Source organism: Falco peregrinus, chromosome 1 (genome assembly GCF_023634155.1).
Source record: "Falco peregrinus isolate bFalPer1 chromosome 1, bFalPer1.pri, whole genome shotgun sequence".
Taxonomy (NCBI): Eukaryota; Metazoa; Chordata; class Aves; order Falconiformes; family Falconidae; genus Falco; species Falco peregrinus.
In genome coordinates this window covers 78603347-78626687 of record NC_073721.1, presented here as the reverse complement: position 1 = coordinate 78626687, position 23341 = coordinate 78603347, and the positions used below count along the sequence as shown (strand labels likewise).

Here is a 23341-nt window from a genome sequence, read left to right as displayed (position 1 = left end):
TCCCTAGAACATAAAAATCCCTTCCACTACTCTACTCTGGCCAACACAGAATACACACATACATATATACACTAATCTAGCAGACAGATTTCACAACCATCTTCTTCTGACTCAGGCTTTGGAAGGGAAACATTAAGCAAGAGCAACCAAGACAGTAGGAGAAGTTACAGCCCATCAGCTAAAAACAACATCATCTTTCCCAAATCATGCAAGAACAAAGCAGTTTCAAAGAATCCCCTACACAGAAAAAGCACATTTCAGATGCTCCCCAGGGAAGAATGCAGTAGAGGAAGCTGTCGGAGCATGCCTGAATGCCACAGAAAGTGCTCCGCTGGGCGCAAACGGGAAAATTCATGAGCGTTCCCAGCTTCTGCAGAGCTGGGGCCGGAGCTTGGAGGAATGCTGAGAACACCCTGGGGAGCCCTCACACAGCTGGACCCAAATCTGCCTTCCACGTCATCACACAAATGCACGTGGTAGAAAGCAAGCATCCAAATCCCAGCTCTTTCCCAGTATCAGTGCTCCCATCTAGTATCCCCTTAACCTAGCAAATAAAAGAAGTAAAAGCAGCAGCATCTTCACCCACCCCCCCCCCCCCCAAGAGTGTTTACACTATCAAAAGCTTAAACTAGGGGAGGGCAGAAGTTAAACTATTCTTTTTCTCTGTGTTCTCTCACCAGAGGCCTCAGCATTAAAACCACTGCCAGGGTAAACTTTCTGCAGCTACATTTCCCAAGCCTTACAGATCCAGCTGCCGAACCTGGCTTACACACACCTTCCCAGACCTCACTAGGTTCTGCCCATCAAACCTGGCTTCAGCCAGGTATCTACAGGTCCTGGGCATGGACTCAGCAAGCCCCATTCCTGTGAGAAGGCAGCTCACAAGCAGATCACCTGACACATTCAAGAAAAATGCAACATCCACAAGATCCTTCAACACATTGGGCACCCCACACCCTAAAAGCTGACTCCATGCATGTTCCCAAGTCACTTTTTCAGGGAGCTGAAGAAAGCACCCCTTGCATGGGGCTCCCCAGACAGAGGGTTCAATTCAGGCTCAGTTAGTTCTGAGGCACTAGACACCCACACAAGGCTGGTAGGTACAACCTCAGGAGCCCTGTGCCCTTCCAGAAAGGCAGGTGAAGGGCAGGGTAGATGTGCAGACCACTGACTCCAGCCCACACTCAGTCACCATCTGACCACTACTTCCCACACTAAATGATTCAGCATCCCTACTGCCATTTGTAGACCATCACCCAGCCTCACCCTCTATGTCTCCTACAGAATTCAGGTTCTCTCTGCTCTCCATGAACTCCCTGAACTGCAGAGTCTCTCCTCCTCATTTAAATAGATGATTCACAAGTTAATGCTTGCTTTTTTTTTTTTTCTCCCCTGCAGCAGATAGCAAATTTTTCCCACTGCACCCTTTAGACCTCAGTTCAATAGAGAGGCAATAAACCACTAAGTGTTACAGCCAGATGGAGTTTACCAGTTGTCACAAATGAAGACTCCAGACAAAGTGAAAATAAACAGTACACATAGACAGCGCCCCTATACCAACTGTTTCCAAGATGTAGTAATTCTATGCCAGGCCATTCTATGCCATGATGTCCCTTCAGCTGCTCAGGGGAGCTCAGTCTACCAGAAGGTTTGGTAAAAGTGTCCAGACAGCACTTAGAGGTTTCTTGGTAGTGAAGTGAAAGTCTCCTATCCTTTGAGATCCATTTACTGTATGGTTCAACCTCTTGCCAGTTAGTGAAGTTTCTCACACAAAGGAAATTGAAGACCCAAAGAAATCATGCTAAAAATAGCAGAAATGCTGCCCCCCAGAGAGATGCAGTTGGGAACTCTCCCAACTGTGCATGCAGACTCCTTGAGAACACTTAAATAACAGACACGGATGTCTTATGTCTGAAAACTAGTGGGTCAAAACAGCACGGAAGTTATTTTGATGCTAATAAATTAGCATCCAGACTGTAACACAAAGTTCCAGAGAAAAGACAGGAGTCTGTTTACTAAACCTATCAGTTACTGGTCTGTAACTGATCTCTTTTTCACACTAACATAAAGCATTTCAGAGAACAGGACACGCATTTAATCAGGAAGAATAAGCATTACAGGGGTAATAATGTAGACAGAAATCTGAGAGCTCCAAACCCAAACTTGATCACTTTGGTCAAGTTCACTGGGAACATATGGTGTCTTGAACATACACCATCTAGGAAGACCGGATCAACAGCAGGTGTTACAAAGCCATTCCGATAAAGACAGAAACAGTATCTCCTTTACCCAGACTTTTCCTGGTTTTGTTCATTTGTTTCCCAATCTCCTGCATATGATTGGATAAAATGGGATTTGAAGGCTCTCAGGGGAAGGAAAATAACAGAAACCCCACTGTCTTAGCAGTAAGGCAACAGGCACTGCAGAGCCATGTTTAGCAGGCAGCAGGGAGCTATGAGGACAAGAGACAGTATAACAATTCCACAGCCCCTTCTTTCAAACTTATGGTAATTTTCCCTTCTTCCAATCTCCTCCACCCCCACACAATTTGCTCAGCATGTGAGATTTACTCCCTCTCACCAGATATATCCCATCGAGCACAGACACTGTTAGAACTTTCTTACCATTGCCAGCACAATTATAGTCAAAGACTGTCCAAAGGCTGTTGCATTCAATTTCACAGTGCTGATCACGTTAGGCAGCCTGCAGTGCCATCCTTTATTCTGCCCCTTGTCCACCCCTGCCTTTTCTATTCACTTTTTAGAAAAGGCTACTTTAGCCACACTTAAGATCTAGGAAACCACTCGTAAGAACAGCTATATTCTGGTAGCTGACATGAAGAACAGGGGACAATACTTTTAGGAGACAGCTTCAGCCTCAGTGGAAAGCAGCTCAAGTTTGGAACAGAAGGGAGAAGCATTAGGAGTATCTACTTTCCAACTGGACTTCCTCATAATAATTTATATCTTTCATCAGGGTATTAATGAAATAGTGGACAGCCCAATCAAAACAGAGTTCCTCTGTGTCCCCTCCTCCCAAACCACTGCTCCCTGGTCAGAGCACTCAACTTGATTTTGACTACACATCCTTCAGCTAACACCACATTCCCTCCACGCATGCACACAAGAGCCTTCTAAAACCTCACGAGGATTTTATATTAGGATGAAAGTACAAAAAGCCCTTTTCCAAAACCTCTGGATTAGATCGCTTGACCAAGTAGCCAGGGATTTCAAAGCTACCATTTCCAAAATACACGTTAAGAGCAGCACTGTCAAGAAACAGACTTCCATTCTCCCAAAGGGTTACTCAGTGACAAACCTTAGAATAGGTTCTCAGTTCTTAAACTGATACTACAGTTGTGCAAAAGGCCATTTTGTGGCTAAACACCATTATACTGTATCAAATCTCACCAGAAATAAAGGTGACTTCCCAAGAGTAGAAACATCTTTTAACATCTGGAAAACTAGGGTGTTCCTCAAAAGACAGACCCACTGCTCTTCTCCATTCTCCTTTTCTTGGTATCTTGCCTGAAGACAAAGAGAGCAAAGGCTTCCCAAACACTGGGAAAAGCCACCTGGATTAAAACACTGGACTTCTTTCCCCCCATTTTTCTTCCCAGTTGGTATGGCTTCGTTAATAAGGTGGATGGAGGTGTCTATCTTACATTAAATGCCATGATCTACTTTCACAGCCCTACACCCAGAAGAATCAGAACTTAAAGCCATGAATGCAAATCACAGCAGCCTAGTTATTGCACGTCAAGGCTGTCAGTGTCACAATCTCTGGGTGGAAGAGACAGTCAGACAACTGACATTTACTCTTTAGCTCACAGTGTAAACAGAAACCAAGCCACGATCTCTTCTGCTGCCACAGGACACTCATCCCACACTACCCTGCAACAACTACACTGCCAGGCCCAGTGTCCCTTCTGCAGTAATTCCACAGAGAAGAGCGAGCTACCCAACCGCCCCTATGTTTTCCTCTCAATAGCTGTGGTTTTAGAAGTTACCCCTTCCTGCTCCTCTTAAACTCCTCATCAGCGATGGAAGTCACTCTGGTGTGTAGAACACACTCCAACAAGAGCATTCCTCCATAACAGAGGGGGTTTGTAATCACATACTTTCTTATTCAGGGGCACATACCTCTGCCAATTACAGAAACTGCTTGCACTGGAAAGCAAAAACATGTTTAAAGCTCCATTTTAGCACCATTAAAGCAATTTGAAAGTGAGAAGCTGTCATTACGTGGCAGGCAGAACTACACAGACTATTATGTATTCTGAAGACCACTGCTTGGAAACTTCTAATCCCAGTCTAACACATTTACTGGCAACAGATTTCCAGTCTAGACTCTGCAAAAAGCTCCCAGAAAAGCAGGCTTTCCATAATGCTCCATTCCAAGAGGAGGTCATGTGGCTGCAGGTACAAAATTAGGACATATTAAGGGACCTGACACTCTTCAGTAAGAATGGTTGAAAACATTCAAAACCAAGGCTCACAGCAACGGGACCATAACGTGAAAAACCTCTTGAGCCATCACAAGCTACTAGACTGAAGTGATTTCCTTCTAAAAGCACAAAACACCTGCACAGATAGAACTACATTGTAGTCAAAGAGATCTCCAGGGCTGCAGCAGCCCATAGGAACAGGAAGGATGGTTTTGCAAGAGGTGTTCCTAGGACAAGTATGAACACCCGCGTCTGTCATACAGCATCTGTACTGGCTCCAGTCAGGGGACATGCTTGTTCCACAGTTCAGTACCTGATGAGACTGACCAAAACATGGCACATTGCTTTCAAATGCTCTTCTTGATGACCTAACAAAAAGGATCACTAAGAAAACCACAAGAAAACATTTCACCATTGCTGCATAAAACTGCTTTATTCAGCATACTATTTTCTTAGAAATCATGCCCTGGGGAGCCCTCACACCGGGGCTCATGCTAATGCTGAAGATAATAGAAGACCCTGTTGTTACTGTGCAAACTGGGAACACGGAAGCATCTTTCCAGGTAGAACTGCTGCTAGAGAATTAAGCTTCTCTACATCAGTATTCAGAGCTCAGCCAGCTCTGGCAATGTGTCTGTTCTCATCGTAGAATGGGACAAGCTGGAAATATGAAGCTCTCTTGTACTGCTGGTAGACTTTTAGTACAGATAATTAGCATTGTCCGGGGGGTACATGCTCACCAAGGGGAAATGAAAAGGCATATGACTCCACCCTGCCTTCCTGAAACAACTCAGAGTGGGCTGCCATCACTGCAAATTAAGGGAATGGATTTATGCCTTCTTACGAACGCTGCCTCAGTCTGCTTACTAGTCAAGTAACCTTTGGAGAAGGCTAGCTTCAGTCTCTCTTTATGGATTTCCAGACGCTGCGCAGAGTAATCTCATGTTACTCAGTCATGATGGGAATTTTGCAGCTCTCCTTCAGCACTGTATTGCCTGCAAATCTAAGCAGCAGGATGCCAAGTCCCTCCTTCAGACTGTTAAAACACACGGGGCAAAATTTTCAGCAGTGCTTGCATGACTTGAGACATCCTCTCCCAACTGATTACCAGTGGGACACAAGCACTCTGGAAAATTCTATTTGATGGTAAATGTATCTGACACGAGCATCATCCTGCCAGATATCTTCCCTAATTTAAAGAAGATGCAATGCTATTTTTCTTTGCTATTTACTTGCTTAGCTGTCATATCACGTTATAAAGACCAGTTTAAGCTGACAAAAGAGCAAACAATTTAGCCAAAACTAAACTATACCATGAAGAAGGGAGGAATTTATGACACAAGCTTTATTATACAAAAATCCTTTTCTGGCATTCTGCACCATCTTCCCTCTCCCACCTCATGCACTCTTGCTGCTTGTTACACAGAATTCCATTACTCTGCTCAGCCATTTCCTTTCCATATTTGTCTCTATTTTATGCTGACAGGAACAAAAGAAAGGACAACTTTATTGTAAGGATCTATTTGAAACTCAGTATCTCACTTGCTTCTCTGCATTTAGAATTGTGTTTTCGTGCCCTGGTTTCTCCCCTCCTAGTACATCAGAGGCATATTAATTCAGTCCTCTTAAACATCTATGGACAAAAAGTACTTGCAGTGGGAGATATAGCAGTTAAGTTCTTACATCTTCAATTATTTTTACTGAATTGCCCATTCTTTTAAAATTTGCAGTCTTGTTAAAAGTACATTTGAAAAAAAGCTCACAAGTTTGCTACTAGCTATTTCCAAGTAATTAAATTCATTAATCCAAACAGGGAGTAAGGGAAATAAACCTACTTTCTTCTTCATGAATTTTTTCCTCTCCTCTTACTCCATAATAATTATAAATGCTCTTATCCCACTAAATATTATGACCAGCACTTATTAATTCTATTTTTTGCTGCCCTTATCTTTCTCTTGCAAGCCTTAAAACAGTAATTGCCCTGAAATTGGAGAGAATGAGAGAGGATTCCCCCCCTCAAGTAAACCTAAAATTTCATCAGCCCTCCAGAAACCAGGCCGTTTGTTGTTTCCTGCATTCTTTAGTTCTTAGCTTTTTAGTTCACAGCATTCACATTTAATTTTTTCTCTAGCCTACTTCCACTACAATACTGAATATTTCATTTCTACCACCACTACCAGAAAAGACAAAAGTTTCGAAAAGAGGATGCAGAAACTCACACATCCCAAAGCCAGCCACACAAATATGCACAGTAGCTAAGTTTAACTGCAAATTCAAAAGCCTGTGCAACCAGAGCTGGTTGCACAATGACTCAGTGACTAACCTCCCAAGGAGACAGCTGGCAGATTTGCATAGCTGTGTCTGCTGGCACATTTGCAGAAACAGAAAAAAGACGAGAATGACCACAGTGACTTGTGGCTCTGCCACCCTGTGCTTTCTGTCCAGCTTACCTCAGGCACAGGGCATCCAAAAAGCTCCACCTTCACTCAGTGAAGGTTCAGTTGAGCATCTAATGTTTAAGACACTCCACCCTTGCTGAAGTTTATAGACAGTTGTGCTCTACAGAAATAAGCAGATTACTATAGGCCTGGAGACTGGCAGTTTGAAATACATTGAAATAAGCACACACACCTCGTCAGCAGCCACCACACTCCTGGAAGGCCTTCTGCAGCTCCTGTTTTCACATGGAGAAGTTACATGCCTCCCTTCCTGGGCACAGTAAGTACCCTGGGCAGTGTTTACAGAAGAAACTACTTTTGCTCCTCCTTGAGGCCCTGAGGAACAGCTTACCTATGGCCCAGGCCCGCCATCTCTCTCAGGAAGAGCTACCAGTTCTTCCCACTGGTCTCTGGCTGTTTGTCCCTACGCAGGAGCTGTGACTCACCGCAGGAAGCCCTGCTCATGGCTGCTCCCAGCAGCACCCAGAGCAAGGGACAGCCATGACTCGGGCCAGCACAGCTTTGCAAAACCACTTGAACTATGCCCTACAGGAACACACAAGAGAAGTCCTTGTAGGGGCACACTTAAACCTATGCATACAACAATGCCTCTTCAAAACACACCTTTCCTTTCTTATTCAACAGTTCAATACAGACAGCTCTAGCAACACTGCTCAGGACAAGGCTCCAGGCGACCACAGCATCTTCTGCTACACAACCTCCAACTGTGCTCACAGAGTCAAGCCACGGGGCTCCTGTTTTGGACACTGTGGGTCAGCTGATTTTAGGGCCCACACAGGGTTCAAGAGGTTGCACAAAGTACTCTTGCCTCTCTCTGGCAGGCAAACAAGACAATTCCCTTTGTTCTCTTGCCCCAGGGACCAGATGACCAGCCTGCTTGGCCTAACCCATCATTTCAACAGCTAATGGAACCAGAGAGGAAAGAACAACTGCAGGAATTTTCCGCTAGAGCCCAGCATATGTAAGGCCTTAATGCAAGTTTCCAGCACAGGTAACACTGGAAAGGGAAAGTGAACTCGGTGAAAAATGAAGAGCAACTGAACACAGATCCACTGTGAGGGTAATGCAAGAGAGTTGCAAGAGACAGGAGTTAAATTTCACTACAGAAATTTTTATTTTTAAACAGGACATTATAAAAATAAAATCAATTTCCCAAGGAAACACCCTGAAATCTTGTACCTGGGCACAGAAAGTCTTCTTCGGTACCAGAAATGTGGAAGGCAGACAGTTAATAGGATGCGTGTGCTGCCCATTTCCTTTGGTTGAAATACATGAGACAAACTAGTATAATTACCTTAACCTCTTCCTGTAAACATGACTTCAGGATACGTCTCTAGCATACAGTTATGATCCCAATACAGACCCTTTAATTTTACTTTTCCATTGGAAAATTCTCAGTCACTCCAAATCAACAAGAACGAACGTTACCAGCAACAATTTCACATCTACCAGCCCACATTTAGGGCAATAAACAGCCAGCTTCCTCGCAACAGCAGCAACCCACTTTTAACATGGTGTGGTCACCTTCAACAACCCTTCAGGATCCACATGCAGGGAAAAAGCAGAGATAGCCAGAAAGCAGCTTTTCAAACAACAGCCAAAATACCCTCCCCTCAGAACCTGGGGGCTGTGGTAATCCCCTTTTTGAAATGCTAATGTCATTACAACCATAGCACCAGAAGACAAGCAGTCGGGCCTCGGTGACAGAGCCTTTGCTGTGCCCTTACACAGACGATTTAAGCTGGGCCTTTTGTAACCCTCCTCCCCAAAGCTCCCTGCTCGGCATCATGCTTGACAGGAGCTGCAGCTGCCATCTGACCCTCCTGAGGAGTAGGGGTGGAAAGATCAAGCTGATGAATTCATGCATGCGGGGCAGGGGCCGGGGGCACAGCAGCCGTATGCTGTGGCCTTGTGTTCTCCAAACGTGCATGTGAGGACAAAGATGGGCTCGGGGAAGACTTGATAAAAGGCAAAGCAAAAGGTCCCCAACTGTTCTCTTGCTACTGCTAAACAATTGCACGACAGTAAAAATCATTACAGCTAGTCATTAAACCAGACACAACAGATACTGGTGTAGGGGCTCACAGCTCAAAGAAACAAATCAACATAAATACATCTATCCTCACAGCCCCTGGAACCAGCTCAGCCTCGGGCAGGAATCTCTCCCATGGAGAAAGCTACTCCAAAGGCACGAAAAGCAGTCAACTTCCCTGCAAAAGCAACTGTAACTAATTGCCATGGGGTGATCCGAGACCAGACCAGACACCATGAGTTTCATCCTGCCACCACGCGATATGTAACAACTGGCAGATGGTTACCAGAGTGCTTTCTAGTTTTGTTTTCAATTTAGTGTTCAGTTTTCATTGCCTCTGACACCGGTCAGGGAATCACCAGGGAATAACCCACTTCAAGTAATGATTCTGTTTTAAATACTACAGAATTCACTGGAAAAAGTGTTTCCTACAACTTACCATTTCCTACCATCTTCCAGAGAGCCTCCCACTACAGGAGAAAAGGGAGACCACCGCAACAGCTAAGTAGTAAATCAAACTAAGTTTTACACCAGGTGAAATACAGGTTAACTGGAAAAGCAAGCTACAGGCTGAAACAATACTTGCTATTCACAAACACTGCTTTGTTGACAGTGATTCTCACTTCACTGTGAGATTGGGTGAAGCTACTCTAATACCACTGAAATAATACATAAGAGCCCCAAATCCCACTGCTGGAAAAGAAACGGGAACTATTTCATCTTTAAAGTCCAGTCATTCCGCTGCTGCTTGGGTGTTTGAACTATCTATGTATTAGTATCTGTATTTAATGAGGACAGCCTCTGTCACCACAGAAAGAAGAAAGGTGGCAGACCACTCTGGAAAGGGAGGTGTGTTTGGTTTTGTCTGTGCAGGGTGCTCACCGGCAAGCACCTTTGAAATGGTGCCACGGACCCCAAATCATTTTAAAATAAAAAACACAAAAAGCTTTAGTTCTGCAGGTACCCTCCCTTGGTGCTACTAACCAACCAGGGTCAGAAGAAAGATTTCCTCCATTTAAAACAACTGGTTAACATTCAGCAGATGGAAACAGACTTAGTGATAGATGCTTCCCTGCTGTCACAGGATGCAGAACAGACATTCATTTTCATCCTCTCAAATCTCTCCATGGCACCTGATGTAGCCAAGCATGAAATACTCCTGACCTGCCTCAGACAAGTGGCAGGTGGCCAGAGGTATGTGGTAAAATGGTTAAGTCTTTGCCTCACCCTGATGGTGGTCAGAGAATAAATCTCTTCACAACACCTGTAGTTAGAAGCTTCTACCAGTCTCTCAGTTTTACTGACAGCAAGAATCAAGGATGCTAAAAGCAGCCTTACCTGTGTACTGAATGACAGGCTGCAACATCTCCTTTCCCCCATGCAGTCATACTACTGCCCGTCCAGGGACTGATCCCAACCATGGGATCAGCTCATGACTGGAAAAAGCTGGGTAAAGTGGGACCAAACATGACCAAGGCAACACTGACAGGAAAAAAAAAACCAAAAAAACCCCACCCAACAGTGCTCTGAGAAGGTGCTTCAGCTCCGAGGAGTCTCCACAGCTGGAGGCACATGCCAAGAGGTAGTGAGTTCTCCAGGGTGCTAAAAGGAGGCAGAACTTCTCAGAGAGGCAAACCCCTTCCAGCACAGCACCCACACTGCACTTCAAGTGTGTTCGCCCACCAGAGACATCTCCTTATGCCAGCAGACAGTGATCTTGGCCACCACTGCATAGACCTCCTCTTCCACGTGGCAGAAGTGCACTAACAGTGCCTGACTGCCAGTCTTGTGATAACGCCTCAAGACCAAACCTGCCAACTGCGTTTCACTGCTGCTTCAGTGATCCAAAATTGAACAAGGATCCTGTACCAATAGAGCGCTCAGCTCTCCCAGCACTGTGTATCTCCCCCAACTACTCCAAAAGTGGAGTCTGACTTACAAAATGCCATGGAGGGAACAGCCACTAAAGCACAAACTGTCAACTTAAAGAGAATGTTTAAGTATGAGAAGTAAATATACACGGATTCAAAGTGGCAAGACCTAAAGGTTAAAACTATGCTAGCTCAAGGACATCACATTTCTGTATCACAGCAAGACCTACTTCTGCTTTGGGCTACTGACTAACTTGTTGGCAAAGCGGAGGACTAAATGAATACAACTGGAAAAACAAATTTGCTACCTTCACCTGCCCTAACCCACTCTGATATAACTTCATTCCACTCACAGTGACACACAGACCCCACCTGGAAAACATCACCATCAGCAGGGACTGAAACCCTGGACCCTTGCCAACACCAAGGTATATCAGCTTTAATAGGTTTATCTTGTTTACAGGAAGGGCTTCCCTACAGTGGGTGTAGCAGCCAAATAAATGCAGGATGGTGGAGAAGAGCAAAGCAGCTTTTAACTATATACCTGAACACAAACTAAAAAAAAGCAGAACTGTCACAGAAAGTCACGGGTATTTCTCTAAACACGGCAGCAACTTCCACTTCAAGTTCCTCCCTATGTCTTGTTTCACATGCAGTTTCCATATGGTCTCTCACAGTTCCCCCGCCCCAGATCCTGAGCCAGGATGTTAGAGCACTTGCAGGCAGACACAGCCAGTGCTCCAGCAGCTGGCATATTCACCCTGCTCTGCTCCTGCCTTGAGGGGATTCATGCCTTGAAGCTTCAGTCCCTGGAGCGCATACACTTTGTAACCCTCAAATTCTTAATCTGTCAGTGTCTCATTAGTCAGTCCTGTCACATATAGAAAAGCCTCAAAAGCCTGATGCTGTAAAGGCATATCCTGCATCCTCCTGCATTAAGACACTCTTACCTAACCATTAAAAAACCCCAAACCCACACACATTTTTCTGCTAGAGTCCTCCCTCCCAAGGCCATTACTGTTCTCAACCATTCTAATCTGCTTACATAACTAAAGCACTGCCTTCGTTCAGGACTTACACTACTTAACCACCAAGCCACTAATTGGCTTTTTAAACCACCAGGATCTTTTTCACAACTCCATCTGTGGAAACCTTCACCCTCCTGTTCTGCTGCCGCCCTCCCTGTCCCCCTCTTCTCTTTCCTAGATTCTTACCCTCCCCTGATCCTCACTCACCTTCAATCCATTCTACCACCTTCCCACAAATCTCCATTCAATTCTAGTCCTTTTCTATGCCTGAAGTCTCCATGTAGCTTCATTTCCTTCAAAATACCATAGTTCAACTTAAAACAGGAAAACCACCTGTTGTCTCAGCAGCTGACATCCCTGTTGGAAAAGAAGCAGAAGAAAATGCAAAGTTGCCCAAACAACAAAATCTGTAAGATCACAAGACAGTTTTATTCTCTTTCTGATGGATAGTTTTATGGGTGCCTAAGGATATGTCTGTCACAAAACTCGTTATACACCACGTTGGTCTTTTTCTCAGGACACAGCAAGTGTTCCTTCAAGCCAGAAAAGCAGCTGCAGCCCATGGTTTTCTAGTTATGACTCTGCACATCAGGCCTACCACATTCTTCCCTGTCTGTAGGTTGAAAACTCAAGAGAACATCCACCAGAGGTGCTTATCTCACTCTACAGCAAAGCAGCTTTTTTCAAATCAGACATGCTTTTCCCTTTACTAATCAAGTAAAACGTATCTCTCAAAAGCAGCAGCAATGTTTCTTTCTCTTGAACAAGCAAGATTTTTTCCCTATTGAATTAAGATGACTAGCTAGACCTAAAATGCTGAGCCCACAGGATTTAAAGATTTGTTACTCTACTGTTCCAATTCTTTGGCTTCTGCTTCCCCTGAAATGCTTCTTACCACACCAAGTGGATAAATGCACTTTCCTTGCATTCCTGGCATTGGCCCTATAGAAAAGAAACACAGGAGGCCTCGCCATCCAGCACCAACCAGGCTACACAAGCAGTACAAGGTACACTAAGTACACAAGCAGTGAGGGAACACCTCCACAACCTGAGATTAGGCAGTCTTCTCAGCACAGGAACTCCAAAAGTTCCCTGTCCCCTTTCCATGATAAAAGGGATCACCGTGCTAGGCTGGGGCACAAAGCTTATTTTATTCTTCAACAGGTTAGCAACAAGCTCCCTCTAGCCCAATCCACCTAGCACATCCTATAACTCATCAAGCAGCCCCATACCTAAGGGATTACTTCAAATCTCTTCAACAACATCTGGAAGCAAGCAATTCACTGGTCCTCCAGCTCCAGTACAACACTTTGCAGAAGCAGAGCCTCAGGGGGAATTCCTGCTTGCAGAGGAAGATGAACACTCCCCAGAGGTTTCAATTCATTAAAAGGAAAATGTTTTTTCAGATGCAGATCAGTGCACACAGATAAGCAGGTACAACCTCTTGAGACAATGCCATAATCCTGTCACTGGGTTCCAATTACTCTCACAGAGGTACAAGCATTTTTGAGCTTGCTGTTCAAGTGCCCTCAGTGCCCTACCTTCACTCTTGACTATCAGCAGCTTGTTACCAGCAGTGTTTTAGCAATCCTCATCTACACACAGATTGCTGGTTTTAACATAGGGCCTTGACAGATTCAACCACAAAAGCCAAAGACTCCACAGTCTACAGCCACCCACCTTGCCCTACCACTTGTTTCCCCCTTATCAGCCATGTAAGCATGCTGAGGACATACCTATTCCACAGCTTTACATACCACACACCAAATATTCCAGCAGTATTTGCAATAACAGCCCAGGCTGAAGTTTGCCAAAGCTCCAGAGAAAACTCACTTCTTGTTCTGCCATCCCCACTGCAGAATTAGCAATAGCTGGCAGCATGAACAGGAGGTGGTAACTGCTCGTGATGCTACAGGTTAAACATAAGAGCTGGAGAAGCAATGGCAGACATGGCTTGCACAGATGAAAAACATTCAACCTATCCTAAAAACATAATGCCTCAGCTGCAACAGTAACCACTTTAGGTCTCAAGAGGGACAGAAGTAGCAAAAGAATTGTCATATAGCATTAGGTGGTAGCAAGCAAACATTCTTCTGTCCCGCTGCGAGGACTTTCCCCATAAAACTAGGAACAAACCCAATCTCTTCCCAAATGATTGGCTGAAGTAGGTAAAGAGGAAAGACTCAGTGATAGAAGGAAGCTGTGTTAAAACAGACAAATCTGTGTCTTCAACCTCGCAGGCTGCAGTCATCAAGGGACACCAGGATGGCAATCAGTCAGAACCTGGACTGAAATTCTCAAGTAGAACAAACCATGTCATTCAGCACCCCTCCTGCTTCCCTCTACAATGAAGCTTCTAGCAGTTTCCATCTTTTTCATTCTAGCCCAAGAAGCTAAGGTGAGATGGACCAGACAACTCTAGAGTTACTTCCGAAAGCAGCTTATTTTCCTGCTAGCAACCATGGCCAAGAATTGAAAGCCCCTTAATGCTAGGGGTCTGTGATACTAGTCTTGCTAGGAGTACAATTCAGGCATTGGATAAAAATCTAGGATTCAGAGGATTCCACCAGCTTTCCCTCCTCCTGTCTCCCATTCTCTATAAAGACCAAAATTTAGTAGGCAGCAAAATTCCCCTCCCACATCTTTAAATACTTCGTTATGAATCCATTCCTGTCAGACACTGTTCCTGGGGGGTTTTCTTGTTTGGTTTGGTTTTGTTGTGGGGGTTTTTTTTGGTTTTTTTTGTTTTTTTTGAGAAGGGGAAATTCACACTAAACATCAAATTTCAGAGTTCAACAAATATTTACACAAAATTTTATGTATTTATAACAGATACAGAAGCCAAATATGCTTCCCAATTTCTCCCAAAGTTAAACACATCCATAACATGCATACAGGAAAGATTTTAGACTTCTTTTGAGCACAGGAAATGGAAAGCAAAAGTATCCAATGGAATACATCCAGAGTCATGCTCTGTGATGAGATGTTCACCTTTCTTGATTAAAGGAAACAAGGTTTTTTGCTTCAGCTCAATCTTCTCTGGCAGCCTCTCTAAACTCCCTCAAGCAGCATCTCTCTGCATTTTAATGAAGTATTTATTCTATTTGTTTTTTCTTGAGTAATTCAAAGTTAAATCCTATAGAAGGCACAAGGATCCCTTCAAGCACAGTGAAACACATGAAGTTCATCTCCCTCTCTCAAACTTAGGGCAGTCACCTTTCCCAAATATAAGGGACAAAAATGGAAATAGGGCATAGAGACAGATCTCAGCCTATCCAACACAACGGAAGTATAATGGAAATCCTAGCTCATTGCCACTTGTATTTAACTAGTAAAAGACCATACTCATTTCTCATAGTACAGCAACAAATATAACTCTACTCACATGCAGGTCCTTTGGATTTGCTGTGCCAACCTAGGACAGACAAAAGGAAAATTCAGGATTACTATTGTGCTGTCATGGTTTAACTCTGTAGGTAGCTAAACACCACACAGCTTTAATTCATCCTTCAACCATTAGAACTGGTTAAAATTAAAGATGATGTGTGCCTTCTTGAGATCCCTATTACTCCCTTTAAGCCAGCTACTTAAATAGTACTGCCTAGATCAGTGTAGTAATAGTGTGAATATTATTTGAACAGTCTAAACCTGAGCCCGTCTGCATCTGCTTCCTAGCCACCTTCGTGGCCTGGCCGTTAATCTGCAGCTCCTCACCATGCCCTTCTGTACCGCTCTGCTTTTACTAAGCTCTCCAAAGGGACTGGAAAGAGGAACTGCACCTGAAACTGTTACCCCTTCTCTCCATGGAGAACTATACACTTGACCCTGTAATTCCTCCAAACCCATGCTTACATGAAGCATGCAGGTTAGAATCAAGATCCTCTGTTCATGCATGACACCTCCCCACATTTCTGTCTGGCCATCCAGTGTTAAAAGTATGCTTGTTTTCATGGCCATTGAATTCATCCCTAGCTGCATAACCGCCTTCCTTTCAGCTGCATAGTCAGAGACAAAGGAAACCTCTGATTTGCACAGATTCCCAAAGAATAGGAACAAGTCTGAATCTGCTCAATGACTGGAGTGCGCTCTAACAAGCTGTTCTATGCAATGCAAACAAATACCAGCGGTATCCAAGAGCTTCTGTGCAGAATAACCTTGGCACTGAAAAGACCTTAGAACAGCAAGCAGCAGATTGGCTGCATTTGCGTCACAGACAACACACAGGAATGAAGTTGTTTCAGTTTATTCAAGCTCAATTTATCACTTTAATGGCAAATCTAAAAATTAGCTAGCTTTCTAACACTTCACACATGATCAGTCAACAAAAATCAGACTGTCTAAATGTAAATGGCTTCACTGAGCCTGCATTATTATTAATTTTAAAAGATTAATATTTAAACTCTCTCTTTTAAGGGTATTAATATTTGCTCAATTCAGGATGTTTACTAACACCTTTGCTTGCATTTCCCAGGACCAGGTGATGCTATTATCAATAATGAAAGGCCCAACATCTATTTTGATAGGTTTCTGACAGAGCTGGTTATGAATCCAAGAGAGATTACACCATTTGGAACACAAATGATAGGAAGCTTTAAGAGTATTTTAGACACTACATGTTAAAATTTAATGAACAACTTATTACGATCCACTGTCATCCTTCCAAAAATAGCCCAGCCAGCCAGGAGGACCATTGTGAATGAGGTACAAATACAAGGCCTTTGAGAGCTTGTGGGAATAACCTTAAGGGCCAGAGATGGGAGGAAGGGAAAAAAAAAACCCACACCCACAGACCACCCAAAAACCACAGCAACAAGGAAAGAATGGAGATGCATTACCTGTAGAAGAGCAGACAAAATGGTTGTTATTGCTCCTCTCCAACACTTTAAAAATTCCCCATCTCTACCTACTAAGGACCCCTTCCTTCAGCTACATTCCAGATGAACCCTCAAAGTATTTAAGAGACAGCTGAAGAACTACACTTCCATATTTCAGGTCCTTGCTTTCCAAGTCTCCTTGCCTGCTCATTCCTTCATTACTTCCCCAACTAATCTTAGAGAACTCAGCAGATGGGGGGGAAAAAAGGTCTAACAGTGATAAAGCTCAAAAAATATTTCTGAACAGCACTGAAGTTTCCATAAATCCTCCTCTTCTGACACACCTTAATTGCTTGTCCATCACCAAATGCTGCATTTGTTCTGTGTTAAAATACCTGCAGCAGTTATTTTTATATTCACAGATATCTTCCCGTGAAAAAAGAGCAGTTTCCTCAAATTATGCAGTATGCTTAGTGACTAAGCAACTTATACTCACCTCGTGGCACTTCAGGATATTTGGATAGATTGCTTGAGACAAAGTGCTGAAGATTTTTCTTAAAAATCCATGCATAAATAAAATTAATACCAGAGGACAGACCCGATGCTTGCTGACTGGAAATGAGTCTGCCCTCTGCATTAACCATGTGGCAAAGAGAACACATTCCTGCCCAGAACATGAATATATCCCTTCAGCCTCTTGGAACTCAAGCAACAGAGTTTCTAAACAGCAAAATGAATGCAATACAATATACACTGTAAGGTTTTAAACACACGAATCACAAGCTCTGCTTTCTCACTCAGAGCTGAGCCAGCCACTGTCTCCATGCTTGTCTGTCTTTTTATGAGACCATTCTTCAGCTTTTGTAGCAATTGTGAGCATGTCACACTTGCCCTGCATTCAAGGTAACCATTACCACCAAGACATTTAATAACAACATCTTGGTTCACGTTCACATTGCTTTGCTCTGCCTGCTCTCAATAATCTTGCTACGTAAAATAATAAAGTGAGAATGGTGGGGTGGTTGGGGGACAAAGATGAGGCAAAGAATTTTCCAAGCACCTTGCCAGTATTCTTTGTTTCTCCATATGGCTCTCCACTTCTTGGCTGACTTGCTAATTAATGTTGCTCATGGCTGGCATGCTGCTGCAGGTGCAACTCTCCGGGCCCATGACGCATCACTGAGCACCACCATCCCTCCCAGCAATTAGCAGTTGGGTTGCTACCTCCCAGTGTCAGAAAACCTGTACATGGAAGCACTCATCAGCAAGCCCTTCCCCTTCCCCAGGATTTCTCCCCCCTGCATGTCTTGCCCTCTGCTATGAACTTGGGCTCCCCTCCACATGCAGTTTTTCACTTCCCCTGCAGGAAATGGTTCATGCCCAGCCACTATAATCCTATTTAGCTGATGATCTGCCTTGATTAGTTTACCACAGCTGGTTCCAGGTCCTGAAGCAAAAGGAACACAGAAAGGGAAACAGTGCACAGCCACTCCTGGGTCTTCCGATATGCTTAACCAGTGCTTTTGGTAATATGACCGAATACCTCAAAAATGATACTAAAAGGGCTCGCTGGTATTGTCACTGCCTTTCCCTATCCAGCCGCCCCATGCAGCAAAAGGCAGTTGCATGCCGATGACAGACTCAGTTAAAGGTGCTGCAGTGTGTGGTGTGAGTTTCAGATGGGGATGGTGCACTCCAGCCCCAGGCTGGGAGGCATATCTGACAGGTCTACATCTGAAATGAGGCAGGGACATTATCACCAGTAACAGCAAGATTGGAAAACAAGGACAGACCAGACCCCAAAAGACCTTGTCCCTTTCCCACTCCCACTATCTGTTCCTGCCAATTTGTCACTCCCTCACGTGTCCCCGCACCCCTCATTAGCTACAAAGCCAAAATCAGGCCAGGAAGACATAAAAGTCCAGGATATCAGATTTCAGCAGCCTCTCCCTTCCAAATCGAAATGCCAGAAATAATAAAAGGAGATCAACTCCTCCTGCAGCAGTTTCCAGCACCAGCAGACTTTCCCATACAGGATCACCTTGGCTTTGAGTATAACTGGCAACTAACATTTATTCTGCTCTACCACAGAGAGGCCAATTCAAGCTTCACTGATGCTGAGGAGCAGTGGTCATGAGGTTTTCAGTTGCCAGGTAATGACACATCAAGAAGTCAGGTTTTGTTTTCAAAGGCAAGCTGTTGTTCTACATTGGAACAGCTGCTGAAGTCAAACCTACAGGCTTTCTGGGGACTAAGCTTCTCCAAAGTTCTGTGCAAAGGCATACAAAGTTAGTCCTTCCATCCCATGCCACTTACGATGCGGCATATCTCTACAGACAAAGACTACATCATGGCTGATCTGAGAGAAAAGACAGGGTATACTGGGTAAACAAGCACATACTTCACGTCATGTATAGCCTTGTGACCATCCAGCTTATCTTCTTCTTCCATTCATTTCTAAAAGGCAGATCCCTCTCACCTCTGTTGATATTTTACATATCATCCCATTGCAGTGTTATTTACATTATTCACAACACTTGCCCATCAGATAAACATCAAGAAGTTAGAAAGGGGAGAGGGAAAAACTCAAGCGGCAACCAGGATCCAAGAGGGGCACAATTAGCAGGTGCTGAGGTGTCAGAAGATAGCACACAAGGAAACACTGAACAGATTTATCAGCTGTGCCAAGAGCTGAAGACAGCCTGATCTTCCAAAACTACTTCACATGAGCAGCTGCTACAGAGCGTATAGATAACAGCATCCACATGAGAATCTCACTCAGTCAAAATGTAGTCCTTGCTCTTGAGACGGCCCAAGTGCCCCCCAGCTGCAGTGAAAGAATGAAGATGGAGGGAAAAGAAGCTGGCAGAATCAAAACGACGGGGTAGAAGACAAGCACTTACTCACATGCAAGACTCATTCAGTTCAGACACTGCCCTCTGCTTAACCAGTAGAAATGGAATTTTTCCTGTGAGTACTGAAAGATGGGTCCAAATGCATCAACCATCACCAGCTTCCCCATAATAATACAAGACCACTTCCATACTTAAACATCTCCCCCTCCCTACAGCATATGCAAAGGTTTCACTTACCTGTGGCCTGTGCTTCCACGATAAAGGTACCAAAGATAACTAGCAGAAGAAATAACCCATGGCTAGTCAAGGCAAGAGATGATCCTGTGTTGCTCTTTGGTGCTACCATTCCATGGCACATCTTTTAACACCCAAGTTTCTTTTTAAAAAATTCCCGAAAGATCTGGCTGATCAGGAGCACCTCGATCTACAAAAACAAGACAAACAAAGAAACAGTGAGTATTGAGCAAAACACCTACAACATCTGGGGAAGGGAGGAAAAGGGGAAATTCAGACACAGACAAGAGCAACATTTTGCATGTTCTAGTGTTTAGGAATCTTATCAAGTATTTACAGTTCACAAGGTAACAGGAGCAGAAAAGGCAATCTTTCACATAGGAAATACTAAGAGGAGCTGCAGTATAGAGAGACCACAACTTTTCAATCACCCTCTAATATTACAGGTGTGAGGACTGCCTAGCTTACAATTAATCTTAGCCTTTCCTTTCAAGACAACCCCAGAGGACACAGCATCTGGAGAACTTGTTTCAAAGTAACTTCAAGAAAACCAGCCTTCCTACACCCCCATCACCTTTCAGGTCTCCAAGACGCAGCAGACTGTACTAGACAGCCAGGATAAATAAATCATATGCCTCTTCAGCCACCTGGAGAGGCACAGCAAAGTTGACAGCCAGCCGGCAGGCAGGCAAACACACACTTATGAGGAGGAATGTAAAACAGCTTGCAAACCTCAGGTATAATGTTCTGACAGTACAGAGCGCAGCAATTAATTGCAGGATGTGACACTGCTCATACCTGAGGACTGAGGGATTCAGCCACAGCCTATCAGGCACCGTCACAGCAAAAACAGACTTGTACACAAACACACAAAGCACAGTTGGGAAATCAAGAAAGCACAGAGTTAAACCCCTATTTTTAATGAAGGAAAAAGACCCAGCAGAATACACGTCCCACAAATCCAGTATGGTTTTAGCCTGCAAGACCTCCAGTGGTAACTTTGGCCCTGGATGAATAATGATGTCATTCATAACTCAAATGCTCATGAAAAAGTTAGGACTAAAAAAAAAAAAATAAATAAATCTGTATGTACCAGTTATACAAAGGAGGAAGGAGAAAACTGGCTGAGTGGTGGACTAAAAATAACCTAAAAAAACCTACCACCATGCCCCAAAAAATCCAATCCAAAAAAAAAAAAGCCAAACAAAAAACAAAAAACCCACACAGAGATATATTTCAACACTTCTATCATGCTATTCCTTACACAAACATCTAAAGCTCTCAGGGGGGGGAAAAAAAGGTGCAGAAATTAATGTTTTATTACACTTGACCACAGGAATACTTCTAATTTAGAGGGAAACTCCATTCAGTCACAGCTTCTTCAGCTAAACAGATATTCATACTGAAAGAGGATTTTTGGTTTTGGTCAAGTTTCCCACAAAAATTCAAAACTGCTGGGTAACTCTGAACAAATTTGAGAGGTGCAGAGGTGGGTATCATGCTCTTTCATACCCTGTGAGAACAGATGGGAGACCTCAGTTAGTACTCCTACCACCACTGAAGGCAGTATGACTCTCAGACCCTTAAGTGCAGCTGAGACGAAGTCAACACGCCAACACCAACCAGAGAAGCACATGACAAACTGCCACAACTCACATTTCCAATTACTCGGGCAAAAAAGAAGCTGCATTATGGAAGGGAATATGTAACTTTGTCATTAAACCTGGAAGTCATCCTAGAGAAAAGAGGGTTTGCTTAGTTACATGTCATTACTTTGCTCATGTTTACTTCACAAAAGGGCTATCTTTAAAATTTGAATCTTTCAAGTCAATTAGTGTCTACCAAAGAAGAATTCTTTGTCTGCATACACCCCCGCCTTGAAATGTCATTTCAAGATGACATTTAAACTGCCATGTGGCAAGTCTAGAGCTGATGCTACAATAAACTCTGTCTGCCCCTTTTGTTTCTCTCTTTATTTGGAGGGGGAGGGAAAGCAGTGAAGCTATCCCACTCCACACCTGTAGCACAGCTATACATTTCTCATGTCTTCCACAGACAAGGAGCCAATGCTTTGTTCACCAAACTCCTACCATGCAGAAAGGCAAAAGGACGTTGCCACTCACCTGCTAGAATCCCTTCAACAACAACTAGATCATGGAATGAAAAATATACTCCTCTGAAGAAAGCCAAGCTAGCTAGTCTGTACATCTACCCCTTCCTCTCAAGTCCCATCTCCTGCACAGATTTTAAGTTCATACTCAACTGAAAGAGGCCAGCATCTGGACTATATTACAGGACAACAGCTGGCTGCTTTATTCTAAGAGTCACTGTTCTACAGCAAATTACAGCTCTGTCAAAGCAACTCACCCTCTTCAGGAAATGGCCCTTCTGATTAGGTCAAGATACGTCTGTCCTCCCCATTCCAATTTAATGAAGCCTCATTAGTATAAGAGACTCTGCAAGTCTTGCCAAGGTATCTTTCAAAGGCGGCCTTCCCTGCCCTTGGAACACTGCTTGCCAGGTGACAGAGCAGCAGCTAGAAGGAGAGGTAGGGAAGAGGGCATGCAATTACCACAGAATTTGCTGAGCAGCCTGAGGCATGCTACCTTGCCCCAGAGGTGATTCCTTCTCCCAAAGACTGCACATGGAAGCCAGCAGTCCAATTCTGGTCGCTGGACAAACAAGTTAGAAGATGTTGTTTTAGGTATCTCTAAGGGAAATAAAGTATCACTTATTTCAATTCACTAGTAGATTGCTCCAAAGCACTGCACTGTTTCTCTCCTTTCCCCTGAAGTCATGCACGGTTTCCCCATCTCTTTTCAGCTGCCAAATCACTTGAGTCCCAGGTTATCAGGGATCCTGCCTGTCAGAGGCACAGGGCTGCCCCACAAGAAATGCTGTAAATTGCTGCTGCTACGCCTACAGTAACATCTCGCTAAGATGACTTAGTTCAGTGTGGGATCTGAAGATGACACAAAACGCAGCAGACACCATTTAGTGGGAGATAGCATAGATAAAACCCCTTAGAATTGTTAGGAGGCAATGGACACAGGTACCGCCTGCAAGGATCCTCCCTTGGCCTTCAGCCAAGTTAAAAAACTTATTCCCAGCCTTGATTTTTCCTTGGCAAAATTAGAAGATGAAAGAGATTCTGGCTAGATAAGAAAGTATCCTTTCTTCCCAGAGGGGAGATGGTGGTTAGGAAGCTATTTAGACACACATTCAAGTCTGAAAGTTGACTGTTGTTTTAGCACATTCCTCATACCTAAAGCTCAGGGGGAAGCAGCTTTCATAATTTCTGGAGATGGAGGCCTGAGGAGTTAACTGGAGTGCATTGTAGAGCACACATTTGTCAGAGACATACTCTCAGGGAGATAGCTTAACTCATGGGTTCACGTGAATCAAAGCAATTCCCTGTTTACACACAGCATAAAGGAACGGGCTAGTTTCTGTAATGGGTCCTAGAAACAATGAAAAAGCCGACAGTAGGATGAGTATATGGAACAAGGACAATTCAAACCCATTTCACATGCCACAGCCTAGGCTGAAGGGTTATGGGTGGATTAAGTTTAAACAGAGATGTTTTCAAAGATAATATTTA

At 43.9% G+C, this 23341-nt stretch overlaps 1 protein-coding gene across 9 annotated transcripts in view; it reads right to left on the bottom strand.

The window, feature by feature from the left end:
- SUSD6 (sushi domain containing 6) overlaps positions 1-23341 on the bottom strand; it is an 87430-nt gene that overhangs the window by 28688 nt on the left and 35401 nt on the right. For 7 of the 9 annotated variants that reach the window (XM_055799971.1, XM_055799957.1, XM_055799949.1 and 4 more), the window contains 2 exons: positions 19744-19930; positions 15223-15252 (listed from right to left, as the gene is read on the bottom strand). In XM_055799971.1, coding sequence (XP_055655946.1) covers positions 15223-15252; positions 19744-19864 — 151 coding nt within the window. In that variant the 5' untranslated portion in view covers positions 19865-19930. Of the gene's footprint in view, positions 1-12044; positions 12195-15222; positions 15253-19743; positions 19931-23341 lie in introns of those variants that run through there. The other 2 variants (XM_027777335.2, XM_055799979.1) reach the window with 2 other exon arrangements.